A 20,346-nucleotide genomic window follows, 5' to 3' on the forward strand; every position below is an offset into this window, starting at 1 on the left:
AGTACTTAAGGAATGCAGGCTTTCTACTTGCCAGGCCACAAAGCCTGTTGGTATGCAGGATATGGAGTTAAGATCCTTTCTGTACCTTCAAGTACTGACAGAATAATTAGGGAGATAAGGCAACTACTTAAATTCTAACATAAAATTCATTTGTTCAAAAAGTTTATGTTGAGCAGCTACTATGTGCCACGCACTGTTCTGGGCCCTGTTTAGATAATACTGAACAAAACTGACATGGTTACTGCCTTTGTGACGCTTACAACCTAGTGGGGGGGAATAGTCAATTAAAAATATGCAATCAAATAGATAATTGTAAGTAGTAATGGGGCTGTGAAGAAATTGAAGAATAGAGCAAAGTGACAGAAAACTGTAGGCAGTGGCGGCGGGGGGCGGGGGGGAGAGAGGGCGTTGGGGAGGCGTCTCTGCTTAGATGGGTGGGTCAGTAATTGCTACTCTGAAGAGGTGCTATGGAAGCTAAGGCAGAAGGACAAAAGTGAGCAGCTGTGTAAATAATAGTTGGGGGAGAAAGGTTCTGTGAAGACCCTACTTCTCCTCAGAAGTGAGTGTCAACTGAATCATTTAACTTGACAGTGTGACCACCAGGGAAAGACAATCACTTAAGGCCAGAAGTGTCATAGATGGTGTTATCAGAATCATAAAATATATTTAAATGCATTTTTGCGTTATACTTCAATCTGCAGTCAAAATAAATATGTATGTATTTAATTATAGTTTGCTATATTCATAGCTTTCTGTATCTCTGGCTTGTTTTCTGGGTTCCCTAGATACCAGAAAGTGTGACCATGCAGTTAAAGCCATGTGTGTTCATTAATTCAGCAAATATATTTTTTGACCACCTGCTACATGCTGGGCAATAGGAAGATAGAAATAGATCTGCTTTCAAAATGCTCACAGTTCCTTGAGATGTTAGAGATACTCTGTGATTAATAACAAAAAGCATTATCTTTTGGAAAGTTCATGTTTAGAGTCTACCCGGTTTGGGTTCTTGCATACAATATGAGGTGTAGGGTCACAGTTTCTTTTGTTCCCTGTGGATAGCTAATGTATCCCACATAATTTATGCAAAGACTGTTCTTTCCCCATTGATCTGCAGGGTAGCCTTCATCACATCTCCAGTGTCCATATGTGCATGGATCTACTTGTAGATTTTATGTTTTATATTTGTTTCTAGATTGTGTATTGTGTTTCAGTAGTCTGTCTGTCTATCCTTGCACCAATACCACATTGTCTTGACAAATGTAGCTTGATTTCTAACAGAACCAGTCCTCCCTCCTTATTCTTCATGAGGCTACTCTTAGCTCTTTGCATATCTATATAAATGTTAGAAATTAGCATGCCAGTTTCCACAAGATTCTGTTGGATTTTGATTGGGATTGCATCGAGTCTGTAGATCAGTTTGGGAAGAATTGTCATCTTTACACTACTGAGTCTTCTAATCAGTGACCATGGTGTATCCTTTTGTTGATTTAGTTCATCTTTACTTTTTCTCAGGACTGTTTCATAGTGTTCTGTAATGGGCTGGGTTGCATTCACTTCCAAGGACCTAATTACACATCTTTCATTAGATATTTATTGTTCTACACTGCGTTTTTTAATGCTGATGAAACTTGTTATTTATTGAAGTTGAATGTATGCAATACCTATGACACATTGGTTCTACTCCTAACTATACATCCAACAGAAATGCATGCACATATACACTGGGAAAGGCATGTGCCAGAATATTTATAACATCGTTATTCATCAACAATTTAAATGTCTGTCAACAAAAGAGTGGATTAAATTGCGTAATGCAGTAGTCTACATAGCAATAAAAATTTTAAAAACTATACGACATGCCACAACTTGAATGGGTATTAGATAATTTAGAGTGAAAGAAGTTAGGCAGAGACAATGCTACATGATTCTAATTTTAAAAAATTTTAAATGATAATATCAAATTACCTGTGTTATTACGAGTTGAGATAGTGATTACCTTTGAGAAAGACAGGGATGAGTAGTTTCTGGAATGGGGCCAAAGCAGGGAATTCAGGCTACCCAAAATGTTTTACCTTTTGACCTGAATAGTGGTTACATAATGTGTTCATTTTGTAATAATTTACTGAACTATAATGATTTGTGAGTTATTTTACTTACATGTTGTTTAATAAAAATTAAAAATCTTGCAAAATGATTAGAAACCAACTGAGCAGTAAAACAAAGAGAAACAGAATACACAAAAAGAAGGAAAAGCAGAAAAATGCAAATTCACAATGTATTTGAAAAACAGAAAAATATGTATGATAAACTAAAATAAATAATGGCAATCTAACATTTATTCTTATCTTTTCTCCAGAGAGTGGTCTTGGTTTCACTTTTTCATTTGCACATTTGTGTGTGGGTTTTTTGTTGTTGTTGTTGTTAATTCTAACCTAAGGATATTTTTCTATTCATTTTCACAGTGTAAGGGAGGGGAGAGAGAGAGAAACATCGATGTGAGAGAGACACATTGATTGGTTGCTTCCCTCACTTGCCTCAACCGTTGGGGCTGGGATTTAGCCTGCAACCGAGGTACTTGCCCTTGACCAGAATCGAACCTGGGATCCTTGAGTCCACAGGCTGGTGCTCTATCCACTGAGCAAAACTGGCTAGGCCTGCGTTATTTGTTTGTTAACCATTTGTCTGTTCTCCAAATCTACCAATACCTACTTGAAGGAAATCAGTACTTCCTAATTGCCACATTATTTGAATTACTATCTCAGAATGTACTTGAAGATGAACCAATGAAAATAGAGAAGGATAAGTCAGGCAGGTGTGAGGTGCTGAGAAAAGGAAAAGTGTAAGAAGGAAAGAACGTTCAACAGAGTCAAATATTGCAGAGAACAAAAGAATGGGGCATGAGAAGAATGCCACCAGTTGAGCACGGGCCATTTTCACCCTGAAGGTGTTTTGACTACATCTTTTTGAATAACAATCATTGTTTTCAAATTAATAGGCTTCATTTTTTAGAACAGTTTTAGATTTACAGAAAAACTGAGTAAAGAGAAAAATACAGAAAGTTCGGAGAATTCCCAAACCATCCCCTAGTCTACACCCACAGGTTGCCCTTTTATCAACATCTTACATTAGTATGGTACATTTGTTCCAATTAATGAACCAATGCTGATGCATTATTATTAAAGTTCATCATTTATTTAGATTTCCTTAGTTTTGATCTTTTTCTATTCCAGATCTCACCCACCATACCACATTACATTTAGTTGTGTGCTCCTTAAGTTCCTCTGAGCTGTGACAGTTCTCAGACTTCCCTTGGTTTTGAGGACTGTTGGGTTTGAGAAGCTCTAGTTCGGTATATTGAAGAGGTCCCGCTGTTGGGATGTGTCAGATGTTTCTCATGCTTAGACTGGTTATAGGTTGGATGAGGAAGACCACAGATGTATGAGAACGGAAGGAAGGCCCAGCGATGTACTGTTGTGCCAGATCATCTTAGAAAGCTTGGGAATGTATCATTGAATAGTTACACAACTTGTGGGTCATCTTGAATTCCTTAAAGTTACTTGCAAAATCTTGAGTATATGTCTACCTGTGTTCTGAGGCCAAATCCTCTTACGTTTCTTCAGGTCCTTGAAAGTGCATGCAACCCAACTCAGCTCTCCACGGTGCCTCTTCCTCTCAACTCTTCTGAATTTGAAGCCTCTAAGAGAGTGGTTCTCAACCTTTCTAATGCCGCGACCCTTTAATACAGTTCCTCATGTTGTGGTGACCCCCAACCATAAAATTATTTTCGTTGCTACTTCATAACTGTAATTTTGCTACCGTTATGAATCGTAATGTAAATATCTGTGTTTGCCGATGGTCTTAGGCTCTATAGCAGCAGTCGCTAGCACGGTTGCCTAAGACCATCGGAAAACACAAATATTTACATTACGATTCATAACAGAAGCAAAATTACAGTTATGAAGTAGCAATGAAAATAATTTTATGGTTGGCGGTCAACACAACATGAGGAACTGTATTAAAGGGTCGCGGCATTAGAAAGGTTGAGAACCACTGCTCTAAGAGAAACCTAAAAGTTAAAACACAAAGTTATTTTGATCATCTAGAAACCATTTTCTTCTCCTTTTTTTCTATATAGCCATGAAGTTTATAGCCTCAGTATTTTCTAAGGGCACTCTTCAACTCATGGTTGGCGCGCGCGCGCGCGCGCGCACACGCGCACACACACACACACACACACACACACACACACACACACACGGCATAAAGATCTCCAACAGTATAGATTCTGGTACTTAAGTTTAGTAAGAATCTCAAACATTAGCACTCAAAGAAATGGTGCCTGGCTATTCAAATGATCAACATCCTTTTTTTGTTTTATTAAAATGCTTAAGGAAAAGTGGATTTATAGAAATAAATTTAGTATTTTTCAAAACAACCTCATATTATCTAGGTCTTTTGTAGATTTTTAAATACAATTTAAGTATTGATTTATTTACAAGTGAGTTATTGCTGTTAAAGTATTTACATTTCTAATAGTATGCACAATCTTTAATTAAAACAGGTTCTTCTTGCAAAACGGAAACTGGATGGAAAATTTTATGCTGTCAAAGTTTTACAGAAAAAAATCGTTCTCAACAGAAGAGAGGTGAAATAAAAGAGCTTTGTTTCTCCTAAGCCCCTCTTTTCAGTTAACAAAACTGTTTTATTGTGTATAATACAAGTTGATCCTTTACCTTTTTTTTTTTTTAACAGCAAAAACATATTATGGCTGAACGTAATGTGCTCTTGAAAAATGTGAAGCATCCATTTTTGGTTGGATTACATTATTCCTTCCAAACAACTGAAAAGCTTTATTTTGTTCTGGATTTTGTTAATGGAGGGGAGGTGAGTTTTATAATTAGTTTTATAATATTGATACTGTTTAGAAAAAATAGAATACAGTCAAAGTTTTTCTTTCCTTATACATTTTTGGAAGGTTAGTCCAGCATCAACTGCTATTTGTCAAGTAGCAACAATATTTAAGGTGCTGGCTAATAAGCATGATGCAAGCTCAAAGCTCTTCTTAAATCAGCTTATGGTGAAGGTGGGGAGGTTCATAAAAGAAACTTAACATGAAGTTACAGTCTTCATGGATAGTTTTGGCACTACTATATAGCAAGAATAATATACTGAAACATTAGAATAAAACATGACTTATAATTTAGATAATTATTGCTTTAATACTTGTATATAAATACTACTATATCCTATCATTTTCTTTTCTTATTGAATTTATTGAGGTGACATTGTTCACAAAGTCATACAAGTTTCAAGTGTACAACTCAACAAACATCATCTGCACATTGCATTGCATGCCCATTGCCCAATGCAGTTTCTCTCCATCCGCATTTATCCCCGCTTTGCCCACCTCCACCTCCCCGCAGCCCCCTTTGTCTCCGGCTGTCACCACACTGTTGTCTTTGTCTATGTCAGTGGTCGGCAAACTCATTAATCAACAGAGCCAAATATCAACAGTACGATTGAAATTTCTTTTGAGAGCCAAATTTTTTAAACTTAAACTTCTTCTAACGCCACTTCTTCAAAATAGACTCGCCCAGGCCGTGGTATTTGTGGAAGAGCCACACTCAAGGGGCCAAAGAGCCGCATGTGGCTCGCGAGCCGCAGTTTGACGACCACAGGTCTATGTGTTTTATATATGTGTGTTTTTGTTTTTCTTTGCTTAATCTCTTCACCTTCTTTCATCCAGCTCCCAAAACCTGCTCTCCGCTGACAGCCGTCAGTGTGTCCCATGTAACCATCCATGCCTTTGATTCTGTTTTGTTTGTCAGTTTATTTTGTTCATTGGATTCCACACATAAGTCAAATAATATTAGCCTGTCATGTTCTAAAGTGTTCTAACTGTTAATCAGATGAGATGAACCTCTAACAAAGGGTTCTGTGGTGAAGTCAGTTTCATGTTGTATCCCATTGGTGATTAACAGTATGTTTTTTGGGGATTCGCAGTGTGTTTCAGCATGTTAAAGACTTTGAGCAGTTTGCCTTAAACAAAGCCAGGATGTCTTTTTGTTGTTGTTGTTAATCCTCACCCAAGGATATTTTTCCGTTGTTTTCTGGAGAGAGTGGAAGGGAAGAGGAGAGATGGAGAAATATCGATGTGAAAGAGATATCAATTGGTTGCCTCATGAACACGCCCTGACCGGAATTGAACACGAGACCAATAAGTCTGCGGGCCGACACTCTAACCTCTGAGCCAAACTGGCTAGGGCTAGCCAGGATTTCTTTAAAAATACTTTTTTTACTACATAGTCCCCTTGTTTGTTTGAACTAAATCTGTTAATAATATTCCCCAAAACTTTGGATCAAAGGGATATTGAAATACATTTTGGGAAATGCTGCTGTTATTGTAATAGTTACAGTAATAGCTAACATGTATTGAGTATACTTATAGGCCCAGCACTCTGATTCTTTGTATGTATTATTTTATCTTCAACAACAATTTTATTATATAAAACAAAGAAACTGAGCACAGAGAAGCTGGCTAACTTGCTCAAGTTATATGGTTAGTAAGTATTGGAGCCAGGAATTGAACTCAGGCCGTCTGATTCCAGGATCTAGGCAGCTGACCACCCCCTATTTCTCTGCTTCTCAATTCTCATGTCATTCTGATTGATTTGATCTCTGATCTGTGAATATCTCTAAAAATTATTTTAACTGGCAGGTGTTTTCATATCTTTACAAAAGGATCCTCCATCCCCTCATCTCAGAACAGAGAGAGAGAGAAATAATATTTTAGTCTTACTATAGTACACATAACTGTAGAATAAAGGAACAAGAAAGAAGACCAATTTCTATTCTACAAACTGACAGGTGATCAAACACAGCTAGATCATTTGAGGGTAAGATCATAAAAAGAATCATTATTCAACCCCCTGCCTCCATGACAAAAATGCCTTGTAACTTCTCGGTGTAGAGCAAAATTATGAATACCCCAGGCACCCTGATTCCAAGATAAAGGTAGCCCCACATTGTTCCCACCTAAAAAGTTGTCATTTTAGTGTGTGTGTGTGCACGCTAACATATAATGAGAGTTTATTGAGGGTCTGGTACTTGGTAATTATTTTACATGCATTATTTCAATTAATCATCACAGCTCTTATTTTTAATTGATTTTTGAGAAAGAGAGAAACATCGATTTTTTTTGTTTTGTTTCACTTATTGATGCATTCATGGGTTGATTCTTGTATGTGCCCTAACCAGGGATCGAACCCACAGCCTTGGCATATGCGAACAATGCTATCACCAACTGAGATACCCGGTCAGGGCTTATCACAACTCTTTGAGATAAAAACTCTTATACCCAGATTATAGATAAGGAAATTAAGGCTCCGAGGAGCTAAGTAACTTTCTCAATGTCACGACGTTCTAGTAAGTGTCAGACCCTGGATTTAACATAGATATAGGTACCATTATGTGTCTTTGAAATGTCATGCCAGGCCTCTAATCACAGATGAGATCCTACTGCAGGTTTCCTGCTTTGTCTGTGGTTTCTTCATGCCGCTTTAAGACTTTGCTTCTGAGTTCCTTTTACACAATGACTGCTCATAAATTTAGTGGCAAAGGAGGAAAGAGGTGGGCTTGTCTTCTGAAAGGTACCCTTGGCTGAGATAAGTGAGAGGCGGAAGAGAATGAAACAGAATGTTGGGGTGGATGGAGGAGGAGTTGAGTGGGGCAATAGGTGGAAGAGGAATAAAGACAAGGAGAGCCCTAGCCAGTTTGGGTCTGAAGGGTCCCTGGGCTCGATTCTGGTCAAGGGCACGTACCTCAGTTACAGGCTCGGGCCCTGGTCGGGGCTTGTGCAGGAGGCAACCAATTGATGTGTATTTCTCTCTGACTTTCCCTCTCTCTTCCACTCTCCCTAAAGATCAATGGAAAAATATCCTTTGGTGAGGATTTAAAAAAAAAAGAAGACAAGGAGAAAAGATAGAGATAGAAGGAGTGTAATTTCATTATGTGTATCCTATTATTACTATTACTAGTGGCCCAGTGCATGAAATTCGTGCACGGGGCGTTGGGGGGGAAGGGTGTCCCTCAGCCCGGCCTGCACCCTCTTCAATCTGGGACCCCTCAGTGGATAACCGGCAGTCGGACATCCCTTTCACAATCCAGAACTGCTGGCTCCTAACCACTCGCCTGCCTGCCTGATTGCCCCTAACTTCTTCTGCCTGCCAGCCTGATTGTCCCTAACTGCTCCCCTGCTGGCTTGATTGCCCCTAACCACCTCTGCCTTGGCCCCGCATCCAGGACCCAGGATTCTCTTCTCCAGCCGACCATAGGCATCTAGGATCTGGGCTTCCCTCCCTCTGGTCAGCCATAGGCACCCAGGCCGGCTGCAGCCGCAGGGGATGGTGGGCAGATAGATGGCTGCGCCTGGGCTGGAGCCGCAAATGCTGGCACCTGGGACCGTGGGGTGGGCGGCTTCTCCGTCTCCCGGGCCACAGCCAGCTGTAGGTACTGGTGCCCGGGACTGCAGGGTGGGAAGCTTCTCCATCTACCAGGCTGTAGCCGGCTGCAGGTGCTGGCACCTGGACCACAGGCGGGCAGCTTCTCTGTCTTCCCTGGGATGCAGTGTGGGCGACTTCACCGGCTGGCTGCAGCCTGGGATCATGAGGCAGGCAGCTTCTTCATCTCCTGGGCCGCACCCAGCCTCAGGCGCTGAGGCCCAGTTTCTCTGTTGCCCCCAGGATGTGGGGCAGGTGGTTGTGAGGCTTCTGCTGCTGGCTGCGGCCTGGGATCACGGAACAGGCGGCTTCTTTGTCTCCCAGGCTGCAGCCAGCCTCAGGCACTGGCACCCGACTTCTCCGACCCCCACAGGCCCAGAGTGGCTGGGGGCGGGGCTGCCGCCATGGTTTCAGGTTAATTTGCATACTCACTCTGATTGGCTGGTAGCATAGCGGAGTGATGGTAATTTGCATGTTTCTCTTTTATTAGTGTAGATTAGTGTAGATTTTCCCCTAATAGTCATACTGACATTTTAACTTTGCCATGTGACAGTTATCATTGTATACTACCTCAGATCTGATTTGGAGCCAGTTAGAGTATAAACCAGCCGTGGGCAAACTACGGCCCGTGGGCCGGATCCAGCCCGTTCAGCTGTTCTATCCGGCCCGCAGAGCCGAAAGAGCAGAGGGTTCTCTTGCTCTCCCCTTCACTCCTTTACTTTGAATTTATATTAGTTCACACAAACACTCCATCCATGCTTTTGTTCCAGCCCTTTGGTCCAGTTTAAGAACCCATTGTGGCCCTCGAGTCAAAAAGTTTGCCCACCCCTGGTATAAACAAATGAATTTTATGGTGCTGGGCATATAAATGAGCCTTTCTGAGCCTCAACTTTCTCATTAATTTCCTACCTCAAAATAGTTGGATGGGTTAAATCAGTGGTTGGCAAACTCATTAGTCAACAGAGCCAAATATCAACAGTACAACAATTGAAATTTCTTTTGAGAGCCAAATTTTTTAAACTTAAACTTCTTCTAACACCATTTCTTCAAAATAGACTCGCCCAGGCCATGGTATTTTGTGGAAGAGCCACACTCAAGGGGCCAAAGACCCGCATGTGGCTCGCGAGCCGCGGTTTGCCGACCACTGGGTTAAATAATACAAGCATACAAAGTCCTTAGCATAGTGCCTTTGATTTAGTGGTTGGTCATTGTTAGCTGTTATTAGTGGATGGTTGGATTTTCATTTGGGGTAATTTTCATTAGCATTATATTGGAGAGATGTAATCATTATATTATTAAATATAATATTACAGTGGTGTATGCTACACCTAATAAAAACAGTGGTAGGGATAAAAAGGAGGAAGTAGTTCAGAAATAATTAAAAGAGAAGAGAAGAATTTATTCTGGTTTGGATGCAGTGGCTAAGGGTAAAGGAGCAGTACAGGCGAATCCCAGTTCAGCCCCCATTTATCTATTCTGTCAGGATCTGGCACCGATCTTCACCCTCACCTTTCAGAGGAGTTTTAAGACAAAATTTTTGGACAATCTTTGAAAATCAGAGAAGCACACCAAAAGGGGAGAATCAGAATTTGAACCCAAATCTGATCAGCTGTGAAACCTGACTCTTTCCGCTGTATCTTGTTGCCTCCCATGGCGTAAGAGGGCTGGGTAGAAAGCGATGTCATTAAAGGAGAGATACCGCAGGAGCAATAAGTCTGTAAGAGAAGACAAGTTGAATTTATTGGCTTATGAAATATTCAAAAAAAGAGCAGCATGTCTTTGCAGTAGAAGCTCCAAGCAGAGGTCTGGGTTAGAGACGTCCACGTGAAAGACATCAACATAGAAGTGGTGGTTAGTCATTCGATTGGATTTGGTTCCCTGGATGGTATGCATACAAAGAATAACAGTGAAGAAACCCAGGACAGAGAAACCTTGTTAATCCCTGCAGTGTAAGGAGCCAGAAAGGAGAGGAAATAGAACTCTCCAAGAGGTAGAAGATCTAGGGAGAGATAATTATCTCTCAGATCATTGTCTTAGAAGCCAAGAAACGTAGAGTAAGTTGAGCAAACTTCACCCAGGCAGGTAACCTAATGAGAAAAGGATAGACAGGTTGTAAGAAATAAATTCAGAATTAGGAAGTATAAGAAATGAACTGGAGCTACTGCTTAGCTCTAGCCATTTGCTGTCACGTTGGAATTTAGGCTCCATGATGCAGAGCTTCCCCCCACTTTTTTTTTTCCCCAAAAGAAACGAATTTTTACCAAAAACTTTTTCTAGTTTTTATATGTTACTATTTAATTTAGATTTTTCTAAAAACAGTATTTGGCTCAAACATATTATATCTGTGGGTTATATTTGGTCTGCTAACCTCTAGTTCCCAATCTCTGAATAGTGTTTGATGTTTTTCCAAAGGAAAGAACAGTCAAAATAGGTCCAGAAAGATACTGTAAGTACATGGCAATGTCAAGATCATTGGTCTGCACTGGTGATCTTTTCCAGAGTGGTTGCCTGGAGTGGTGAGGACAGTGCCACATTGAGGATTGAAGGGTAAATGGGAGAAGAGTAAGTTAGCAAGGGTAATGAAAGATGTGTGGTTGAAGAGAGACCGTGATTGCTAAGTTGGGCACACAGACAAGGGAGGGTCACAGTTCTGTTCTTTGGTGCAAAGTAACACCAACAAGCCCTATTTTTATATTTATAGAATATATTTGTTTCACTCTGTGAATGATCTTAATTTTACAGCTGTTTTTTCACTTACAAAGAGAACGGTCCTTTCCTGAACACAGAGCAAGGTTTTATGCTGCTGAAATCGCCAGCGCATTGGGTTACTTGCACTCCATCAAAATAGTGTACAGGTAAGTTTTTTAACTATTACTTGTAAAAAATGTCTTCATTTTATTTCAGCTAATATTCACGTTTGCTTTTCTTTACTTTTAATTTGATAGAGACTTGAAACCGGAAAATATTCTTTTGGATTCTGTAGTAAGTATTGTCTTTTAAAAATCTGTTATTCCTCAGTTTTTGTTGTTGTTATGCTTAGTGGAAAAAAGCCAGCCTCAAAGATTCGACACGGCTTGATTCCATTTTATATAACACTAGAGGCCTGGTGCACGAAATTTGTGCACGGGGTGGGGTGTCCCTCAGCCCAGCCTGCACCCTCTCCAATCTGGGACCCCTCAAGGGATGTCCGACTGCCTGACTAGGCCCGATCCACCGGGATCGGGCCTAAACGGGCAGTCGGACATCCCTCTCACAATCCAGGACTGCTGGCTCCCAACTGCTCACCTGCCTGCCTTCCTGATTGCCCCTAACCGTTTCTGCCTGCCAGCCTGATCACCCCCTAACCACTCCCCTGCCAGCCTGTTTGCCCCTAACTGCCCTCTCCTGCAGGCCTGGTCACCCCTAACTGCCCTCCCCTGCAGGCCTGGTCACCCCTAACTGCTCTCCCCTGCAGGCCTGGGTCCCTCCCAACTGCCTTTCCCTGCAGGCCTGGTCGTCCCAACTTCCCTCCTCTGCCGGCTTGGTCACCCCTAACTGCCCTCCCCTGCAGGCTTGATCGCCCACAACTACCCTCTCTTGGAGACCTGGTCCCTCCCAACTGCCCTCCCCTGCTGGCCATCTTCTGGTGGCCATCTTGTGTCCACATGGTGGCAGGATCTTTGACCACATGGGGGCAGCCATCTTGTGTGTTGGAGTGATGGTCAATCTGCATATTACTCTTTTATTAGATAGGATAGAGGCCTGGTGCACAGGTGGGGGCCAGCTGGTTTGCCCTGAAAGGTGTCCCGGATCAGGGTGGGGGTTCCCTTGGGGCATGAGGCGGCCTGGGCGAGGGGCCTGTGGTGGTTTGCAGGCCGGTCACGCCCCCTGGCAACCCAAGCGGAGGCCCTGGTATCTGGGGTTTATTTATCTTCTACAATTGAAACTTGGTAGCCTGGAGTGGAGCCAAGCCTTCTGCTTGCTCCGTGGCAGCAGCCATTTTTGGGGGGTTTATGTATCTTCTATAATTGAAACTTTGTAGCCTTAAGTGAGGCCTGGGCTGGCCAGGGTGTGCGTAGTAGCCTTAAGTGAGGCCTGGGCTGGCCAGGGTGTGCGTAAAGCTTGGCTTCCTCCATCACCGGGGGCAACCCTAGCCTCCTGCTCTTTCCAGCTCTGTGGCTGCCGCCATTTCTGTTTGAATTTATGTATCTTCTATCATTGAAACTTTGTAGCCTTGAGTGGAGGCCTAGGCTGGCAAGGGCAGGCAGAAAGCTTGGCTTCCTCCATTGCCAGGGAAACCCAAGCCTCCCTCCTGCTCTCTGTGGCCGTAGCCATCTTGGTTGGGTTTATTTGCATATTTGTTCCTGAGTGGCTGGTGGGTGTGGGTGTAGCGGAGTGATGGTTAATTTGCATATTACTCTTTTATTAGATAGGATGTTTGCAATGACAAAACTATAGAGATGGAGATCAGATTAGTGGTTACAAGGGCACAGGGATCGAGGAAATAGTGGAGTGCAAACATAAAGGGATAGCACCAGGGATTCTTTTGTTCCTTTGGGATTGATGGATGCTTGATTGTGGCAGTGGATACACGACTCTGTACATCTCTGTTATGTAGAACTACACATACTTACACGTACACAAATGCATGCATTACAAAATAGTGAAAACTGGATAGGGTTGGCAGTCTGGTTAACAATATTATATCAATGTCAGTTTCCCAGTTTTGATATTGTACTATAGTTATATGAGGTGCCAGCATTGGGGGGAGCAGGGTGAGGGGTACATGGAACTCGGTGTTATTATTTTTGCAGTTTGCCTGTGGGTCTATCATTATTTCAAAATAAAATGGTTTTTTGAAATTGTCAGTTTATGCTCATGCATTGTTTTATCTTATTGCCCCTCTATTTCCCAGGGACATGTTGTCTTAACAGATTTTGGGCTTTGTAAAGAAGGAATTGCTATTTCTGATACCACAACAACATTTTGTGGAACACCAGAGGTAAGAAGTATGTCTCATTTGTCATTCACATAATCATGTATAAAATGAAGAAATGAATCACAAATTGCATATACAAAATTTGACATCAGAAAACTATAATAAAACCTATCATTTTAGCTTCTACCAATTGGAAATATCTGATAATCATTCCTTCTGAGTAAAGTTTATTGATAGTTGGTATTTTTAACTGTGATAGTGGGATACCACCACCAGATAACCCACCAAAGATATAAATTATGCTTATTTTTATTGTTAACCTTAGATTTCCCCTTTATTTATTTATTTTTTGTTAATCCTCACCCAAGGATATTTTCCATTGATTTTTAGGGAGAGTGGAAGAGAGAGGGAAAGACAGAGAGAAACATCGATGTGAGAGAAACACATTGATTGGTTGCCTCCTCCATGTGCCCCGACCAGGGCCCGGGCCTTGAAGGAGCCTGCAACCAAGGTATGTGCCCTGGACTGGAATCGAGCCTGGAACCCTTTGGTCCACAGGCTGACGCTCAATCCACTGAGTCAAACCGGTTAGGGCTATCTTAGACTTCTTTAAGCATTTGATTTTACTTCTAATGCTTCAAAATAAAATCACAAATCAGTGATGAAAATATCCTAAAGTTGTGATAATGTTTGCACAACTCTAAATGTATTAAAAACCATTGAATTGTACACTTTAAATGGGGGAATTGCATGGTTTGTGAATATCTTAATAAAGCTCTTATAAAAATAAGCTGAAGCAAATATGGCAATAGATTGGCATTGCCTATATATAGGTGGCAGCTTTATTGGTTTCTATTATATTTTACTATTTTTTATGTATGGTTAAAATATTCTATAATAAAATTTAGTGTTTATTTAACGGAAGAAAATAAGATAGAGGATGTGGGGGGAAATTCACAAATCAGAGTTTATTAACCCAAACATCCCATTCTCTAAGCAGAAATGTGTCTTTCTATTCGAGATAATAGTCCTTACAATTTATGTTAAAGCCTTCTTATTCTCTCTCTCTCTCTCTCTCTCTCTCTCTCTCTCTCTCTCTAACACACACACACACACACACACACACACACACACACACACACACACACACACACCTTTTAATGTATTTATAGTGATTTTAGGTTCCAGGTAGTATTTCATCATTATTGCCGAATAATAGCAGATATTGTTGAAAATGTGTGATAGAGACTGGCTCACATGACACTTGCAATCAAGATCAGAAATGTAATTAAAAGTAGCTGTAAGCAACAATATTTACTTTAAAATGTATTTTTTTTCTTCCTTTCTCTAATCTAACCTTGTTCTTGTGTATATTTGTAACCATTCTATTTTGGTTTATGTCTGAAGAAACATTTTTTGTGAATGTATTATATTAATGTCATAGTTAACAAAATCTTTAAGTCCTGTAGGTTTTAGAAAGGAACAAGTTCTTTTGTCATCTAAGTCTAAATGTGGTCAAATTATTAAACCCTTTTAATTTACTTTGCCATTTTTTTGGAGCATATATAAAAGCTTAAGAAGAAATCATTTCCTTATATTTCATATGGAAAAGGAAAAAATATTTTTTGGAATCTGAAATTCAAATTAACCATCTTATATTTGTGAAATGGTGATGAGTTTAAGTATTTTATAAGTTAAAGTGTAAATAGCTGTGTAATAACTAAAACATTTGTAAATAATATGTTAGAGAATTACAGTTGTAATTTCCTAAGAAGAATGCAATTCATTCTTTTTCTTTCATTGAAAAAAAAAAAAAGAATTATAATTGCCACATTAGGAATCCTTTCTTTGGGAGAAACAATTATGAGTAATGACCAGAGAAATGTTTAAGATAAATGAATCTTGTAAAAGATTTTCCTCTTCTTCCCCTCCTCCTACACACACAAAATACCTACTTAGTTTCTACATTCGCTGCCCTTTTCTTTTTGTCTTAACTGCATCAGTTTATGGGGAAATGTTTGAGTATGTGTATTTTGAAAAATGTCCCAATGGATTTTGAAGAATCACTGGTATAAGATGAAAATACACAACCAATTTAAAATCTAGATTTTTTTTAGCATAATAGTAATACCTAAAATTTGTTAAATTTCTCAATTATTTCCAAACTTTGTCTTTTTTGAGTTGCACTAATACTTCATCTTTTCTGTAGTACCTAGCACCTGAAGTAATCAGAAAACAGCCCTATGACAATACTGTAGATTGGTGGTGCCTTGGTGCTGTACTGTATGAAATGCTGTATGGGCTGGTATGTATTTCTACTCTTTCATTATTTTCCCAATATATTATAATTGATTTGCATTTTCTCTTTTCTCTTTCTCTTTCAGTAATCTTGTGGACACTTAGATAACATTAACAGAGTAGTAGTAACATGGTAAAAATGAGTCCAAAACCATGTATGCACAAAAAGAAAAACTTTTCATTTTGTTAGTAGTTTTTAAATGTAATTTTTCTATCAGAGTAATTACTGCTTCAGGTATTCTCCTCCCTCTCTCATTTTGTTGAAATCGACATACAGTTGTAATATTAAAATTATCCACTTTTATTCAATTTACCCTAGTCATCATTCTGCCTAATTTCAAAAAGATGGAAGGAAGAAAAGATGTTTGTATTTATTAGCAGATAATGCCTTTTGGGTTTTTCCTTGTATTTTGTTTTTATAGGATTAAATTAATACACTGGTGCTCCACTTTTTCCATCACTGAGAACCATCTCTTCCATTCACTATATATACCATGTCTTAAGATTTCATTTAAAAAAAAAAAAAAAAAAGGAAGTTTACTATTTAATGTTTCCCCAGCTAGAGCTTCTGATTAACATGAGTAGATTTGTTTTGCTACATTGAGTTAATACTCCAACCTAAAGCAAACAATTTAGGCATTTTAGTGGGTTTACATATCCTTGGAGCAATAATGTATGCTTTTATTTAGCCTTTTGGAAATAGTTGGAATCTTTCTTAGGCTCCCTTTGTGGTCCCAAGAGTGCCCCCCAGCCTCAGGCTGGGAACCATGCACTCATCCCCCCTGGTGCTGCCTCCACTAAGCTAAATAACACCATCATCTGAGACCTGAGCTGGGGCTTGTTATTTTGTTCTGCTTTTTGTTTTGTATTCTACCTGCCCCCCCGCCCCATCCCCCCCCCCCAAAAAAAAAAACGGGGAGCTCTCAGTACATTTAGGAGCATTTGTCTCATGTTGCTGACTTTGAATGGTAGATTCTCATGACCTCCAACACTGTCTCTTCTTTGCCCTTGACTAAGACCCACTTGTTAAAAGATCTAGTTTTCTGGTTATGCCAGTGACTTAGAACACCTCACACCCACTTTATACCTTTAAGTGTTGGATAGTTGCCATTCAGATATTTCTGAATCCTTTTAATTTCTTTAGACGACTTTGAAAGCATAAAATATTGTCATTGTGTATAAAGTGCAGTTGATTCGAACGGGAACATTTGAAACGTATACTTCATTAATTAACTTATATGAACTATATTAAAATCAAGCTAGATTTTTAAAAGTAAAAAATAAAGTTTTTCTTCCTGCAGAGTACACCCATAATGCCACAGTACTTAGGAAGGAGCATGATCTTCAGGTCTTCATCTTTTCGGGCAATCTCTGTTTTAATTTATTTATTCCCAAGTCTCAAGAAATTATTTCATGTTGGATCTCTGTTTCCAATAATGCTATCATTATGCCATGATGAAGTTGGTGGTGGTTTTCTTTAAAACAGATACTGTTGAAACTTTATACAATTGGAACCTGTGTTATTGAACAGACTGGCCCTAATTCATTCAATGCACATGCATTAAGCTGTCTGTGTGCTGGGTTTTAGAATCTCTTTGCATTAGAAGGCCACACTGCACCCAAACACGCCTGTGTATTTCTTTTGTCCAGACCCAGTCTGCTCCTTATAGATCAAGGCCAAATCCAACTATTTTAACCCAAACATTTTGGCATAGTTCAGTTAACACTAACTTTATTTTACTTTTTTTCCCCCCAGCCTCCTTTTTATTGCCGAGATGTTGCTGAAATGTATGACAACATTCTGCACAAGCCCCTAAATCTGAGGCCAGGAGTGAGCCTCACAGCCTGGTCCATTCTGGAAGAACTCCTAGAAAAAGACAGGCAAAACCGGCTTGGTGCCAAAGAAGACTTTGTATGTATATCTCTCCCACTGTATTTAAGCTTATTTATCGTTTGAAGATAAAGCCTTATTTTATGTGGTATTTAATGGGATGGATACAGCTCTTAAAGAAGAGCACCATGAAAATGTGTAACTAGTCCCAACAACTTTTACCAGTGTTTATACGTGCAGAACTATACAGGGTTTGAGCACTTGCATCCTTTCAATTGATCTAACAGTTCTATCCTCTCCTCTTCATCTGTCACATCCAGCTTTCACACTTTATTATTTATTTGATTTTTATTTATTAAAATTTCTCTCCTATCCCTTCTTTTTAAAAAATTTTTGATTACCTGAACTTTTATTTTTATTTTTTTAAATATATTTTATTGATTTTTTTACAGAGAGGAAGGGAGAGGGATAGAGAGTTAGAAACATCGATGAGAGAGAAACATCCATCAGCTGCCTCCTGCACACCCCCCACTGGGGATGTGCCCGCAACCAAGGTACATGCCCTTGACCGGGATCGAACTTGGGACCTTCAGTCCGCAAGCCGACGCTCTATCCACCGAGCCAAACCGGTTTCGGCTGATTACCTGAACTTTTAGATCATGTTGTTTAATAAGAATTTAAGTGCTTCCTGACTGCATGAGGCAATGCATTTTATCTTGAACCAACATGAAATCACTTTTTTCCTGAGAATTTGGTGATACCTCCTTGAGATAGTTATGGAATCTGTGGGTTTGGTTTTTTTAAAAGCAGGGTAATTACATTGCTACTGTAACTTGTTATCTTAGTGTGTTGGTACTCATGAACTATTGAGAAATAAGAACTTTTAAGTTCATTTAAATTTCTCAGAAATTCTTTGGGGCTGTTGACCAATTTGAACTTGAGCTGTGAGTAACAAACTTGTCTGCTACTGATTTTCTCCTCCTACACGTCCCAGTTCAGCAGATGGCTCTGTCAACAGTTCTCTATCCAGCTTTGATTCCAGTCTGTTGTTTCAGTCAGTCTTGCTAATACTTCACACCTCCATGCCCTTTGGTCCTTTTATTGAATTCAGAAATCGCAACCCTGAATGAATTCAACTGTCATCTCTGAGCTGCTGTTCATTGCTGAAGAAAGTTTCACAACTGGGCTAAACTTCCAGTGTGTGTGTTTGTGTGTGTGTGTGTGTGTGTGAGTGTGTTTGTCTACACTAACAAAAAATTTTTGGACACCAGTAAGGTGTCACAGTTTTTAAGTAAGTGTTTATAATAAGATGTTTATAGCCACTCACGAGGCCTTTTTGGTCTTTTGGGGAGGAGACATGGAGGAGGAGATGTCCGTGATTCTAGCAGGAATTATTATACAACAAGATTTCAATGAGTGTTTAAAAAGAAACAAGTAGGAGGAAGCACTTTGTGAGGTAAAACTTATCACACAAATTAAAACTTAATACAACGGAGGGAAACTTGGTAAGTATGTCTAAGTTAAGTGTTCTTCACTCTGAAGCATTTGCTACTGAAACCAGCATTAACACAAAAGAGTTTCTGGTACCAATTTTAATGTGTGTGTATGTGGAGGCTTCCCCACAGCAACAAGCAATTCTCAGATACCAGAATTGATAGTGTCAATTCTGACTCTATTCTCAGAGATAGAATCAGATTCCATGAGTAAAGGGTTCAGTCCTACAATCCAGCCCTCCATTTCAGATACCAGTCACAAGCCCAGGTTGTTACCTGTGCGTCCAACAGACTGGCTATAAATCCGGTTCCCATGACCCCTCCTTTGGTTCAATTAATTTGCTAGAATGGCTTACCGAATTTAAGAAAACCCATTTACTTACTAGTTTACCGAATTATTATAAAAGGTACATGGATTGTTTACCTCTTGAGCTTTACCTCGTGTGACCGTCCCCATTTTCCCCTGAATTGCAGCCACCCTGGACTCTCATTTTCTTGACCAAGCTAAGCTCTTTGCCACCTCAGGGCCTTCATATTCTACCTGCAGTGTTCTCCGCTCATTCTTTTTTTTTTTAATTTATTGGGGTGACATCGGTTAATAAGTGTACAGTTCTATAATACATCATTTGTATTTTGCACTGTATGCTCACCACCCAAAGTCTAGTCTCCCTCTATCACCAGATATTTGACCCCTTTGTCCTCTTCCTCCTCCTACCCCCCATCCCCTCCGGTAACCACCCTTCTGTTGTCTGCATCTATGAGTTTGTTCGTTTGTAGCCTTTTTGTTTTGTTTCCCACATACCTCATTCTTTTATCTAGCTAATTCTTATTCACCTTTCAGAACTCTGGTCAGACATCACTTTCTCTAAGAAATCTTTTTAAACCACCAAACTAGGTTGGATCCTACTTTAAACACTTCTGTGGCACCCTGCAGGGGGGAAAAAAGCTGGAATCAGTTCTTTGCCAACTTTTGATAGTAGCAACTCAGAGCGAAATACTTTAAATTTGTAGTAAAGTTCATCATCTTGGTTTTACCTCTGTCCTACAGCGTAAAACTCTCTTGCTTAACGTCTTAATTACCTCCCCCATTCAGATAATAATAGTTATTATTTGTACCTATGTAGTACTTTCATCTTTTTATACCACTCTTATTTTTATATTTTCCATTTATCCTTAAAACAGCCTGTTAAGTATCTAAGGCAGAAATGTTAACTCTGTTTTCCTATGAAGAAACTATGATAGTGAAGAGGATAAAGTGTGTCATGTGTACTCAGGTAGTCTTTCTGCTATACCACTTTGCCACATAAA

The 20,346-nt window shown here is 39.8% G+C and overlaps 1 protein-coding gene across 2 annotated transcripts in view; it reads left to right on the forward strand.

The window, feature by feature from the left end:
• LOC308236719 (serine/threonine-protein kinase Sgk3) overlaps positions 1-20,346 on the forward strand; it is a 126,587-nt gene that overhangs the window by 99,266 nt on the left and 6,975 nt on the right. For both annotated transcript variants that reach the window (XM_080646667.1, XM_080646668.1), the window contains exons 9-15: positions 4,562-4,645; positions 4,753-4,884; positions 11,241-11,353; positions 11,444-11,480; positions 13,393-13,479; positions 15,626-15,721; positions 17,471-17,626. In XM_080646667.1, coding sequence (XP_080502793.1) covers positions 4,562-4,645; positions 4,753-4,884; positions 11,241-11,353; positions 11,444-11,480; positions 13,393-13,479; positions 15,626-15,721; positions 17,471-17,626 — 705 coding nt within the window. The remainder of the gene's footprint in view (positions 1-4,561; positions 4,646-4,752; positions 4,885-11,240; positions 11,354-11,443; positions 11,481-13,392; positions 13,480-15,625; positions 15,722-17,470; positions 17,627-20,346) is intronic.

Source organism: Plecotus auritus (genome assembly GCF_963455305.1).
Source record: "Plecotus auritus genome assembly, chromosome: 11".
Lineage (NCBI taxonomy): Eukaryota > Metazoa > Chordata > Mammalia > Chiroptera > Vespertilionidae > Plecotus > Plecotus auritus.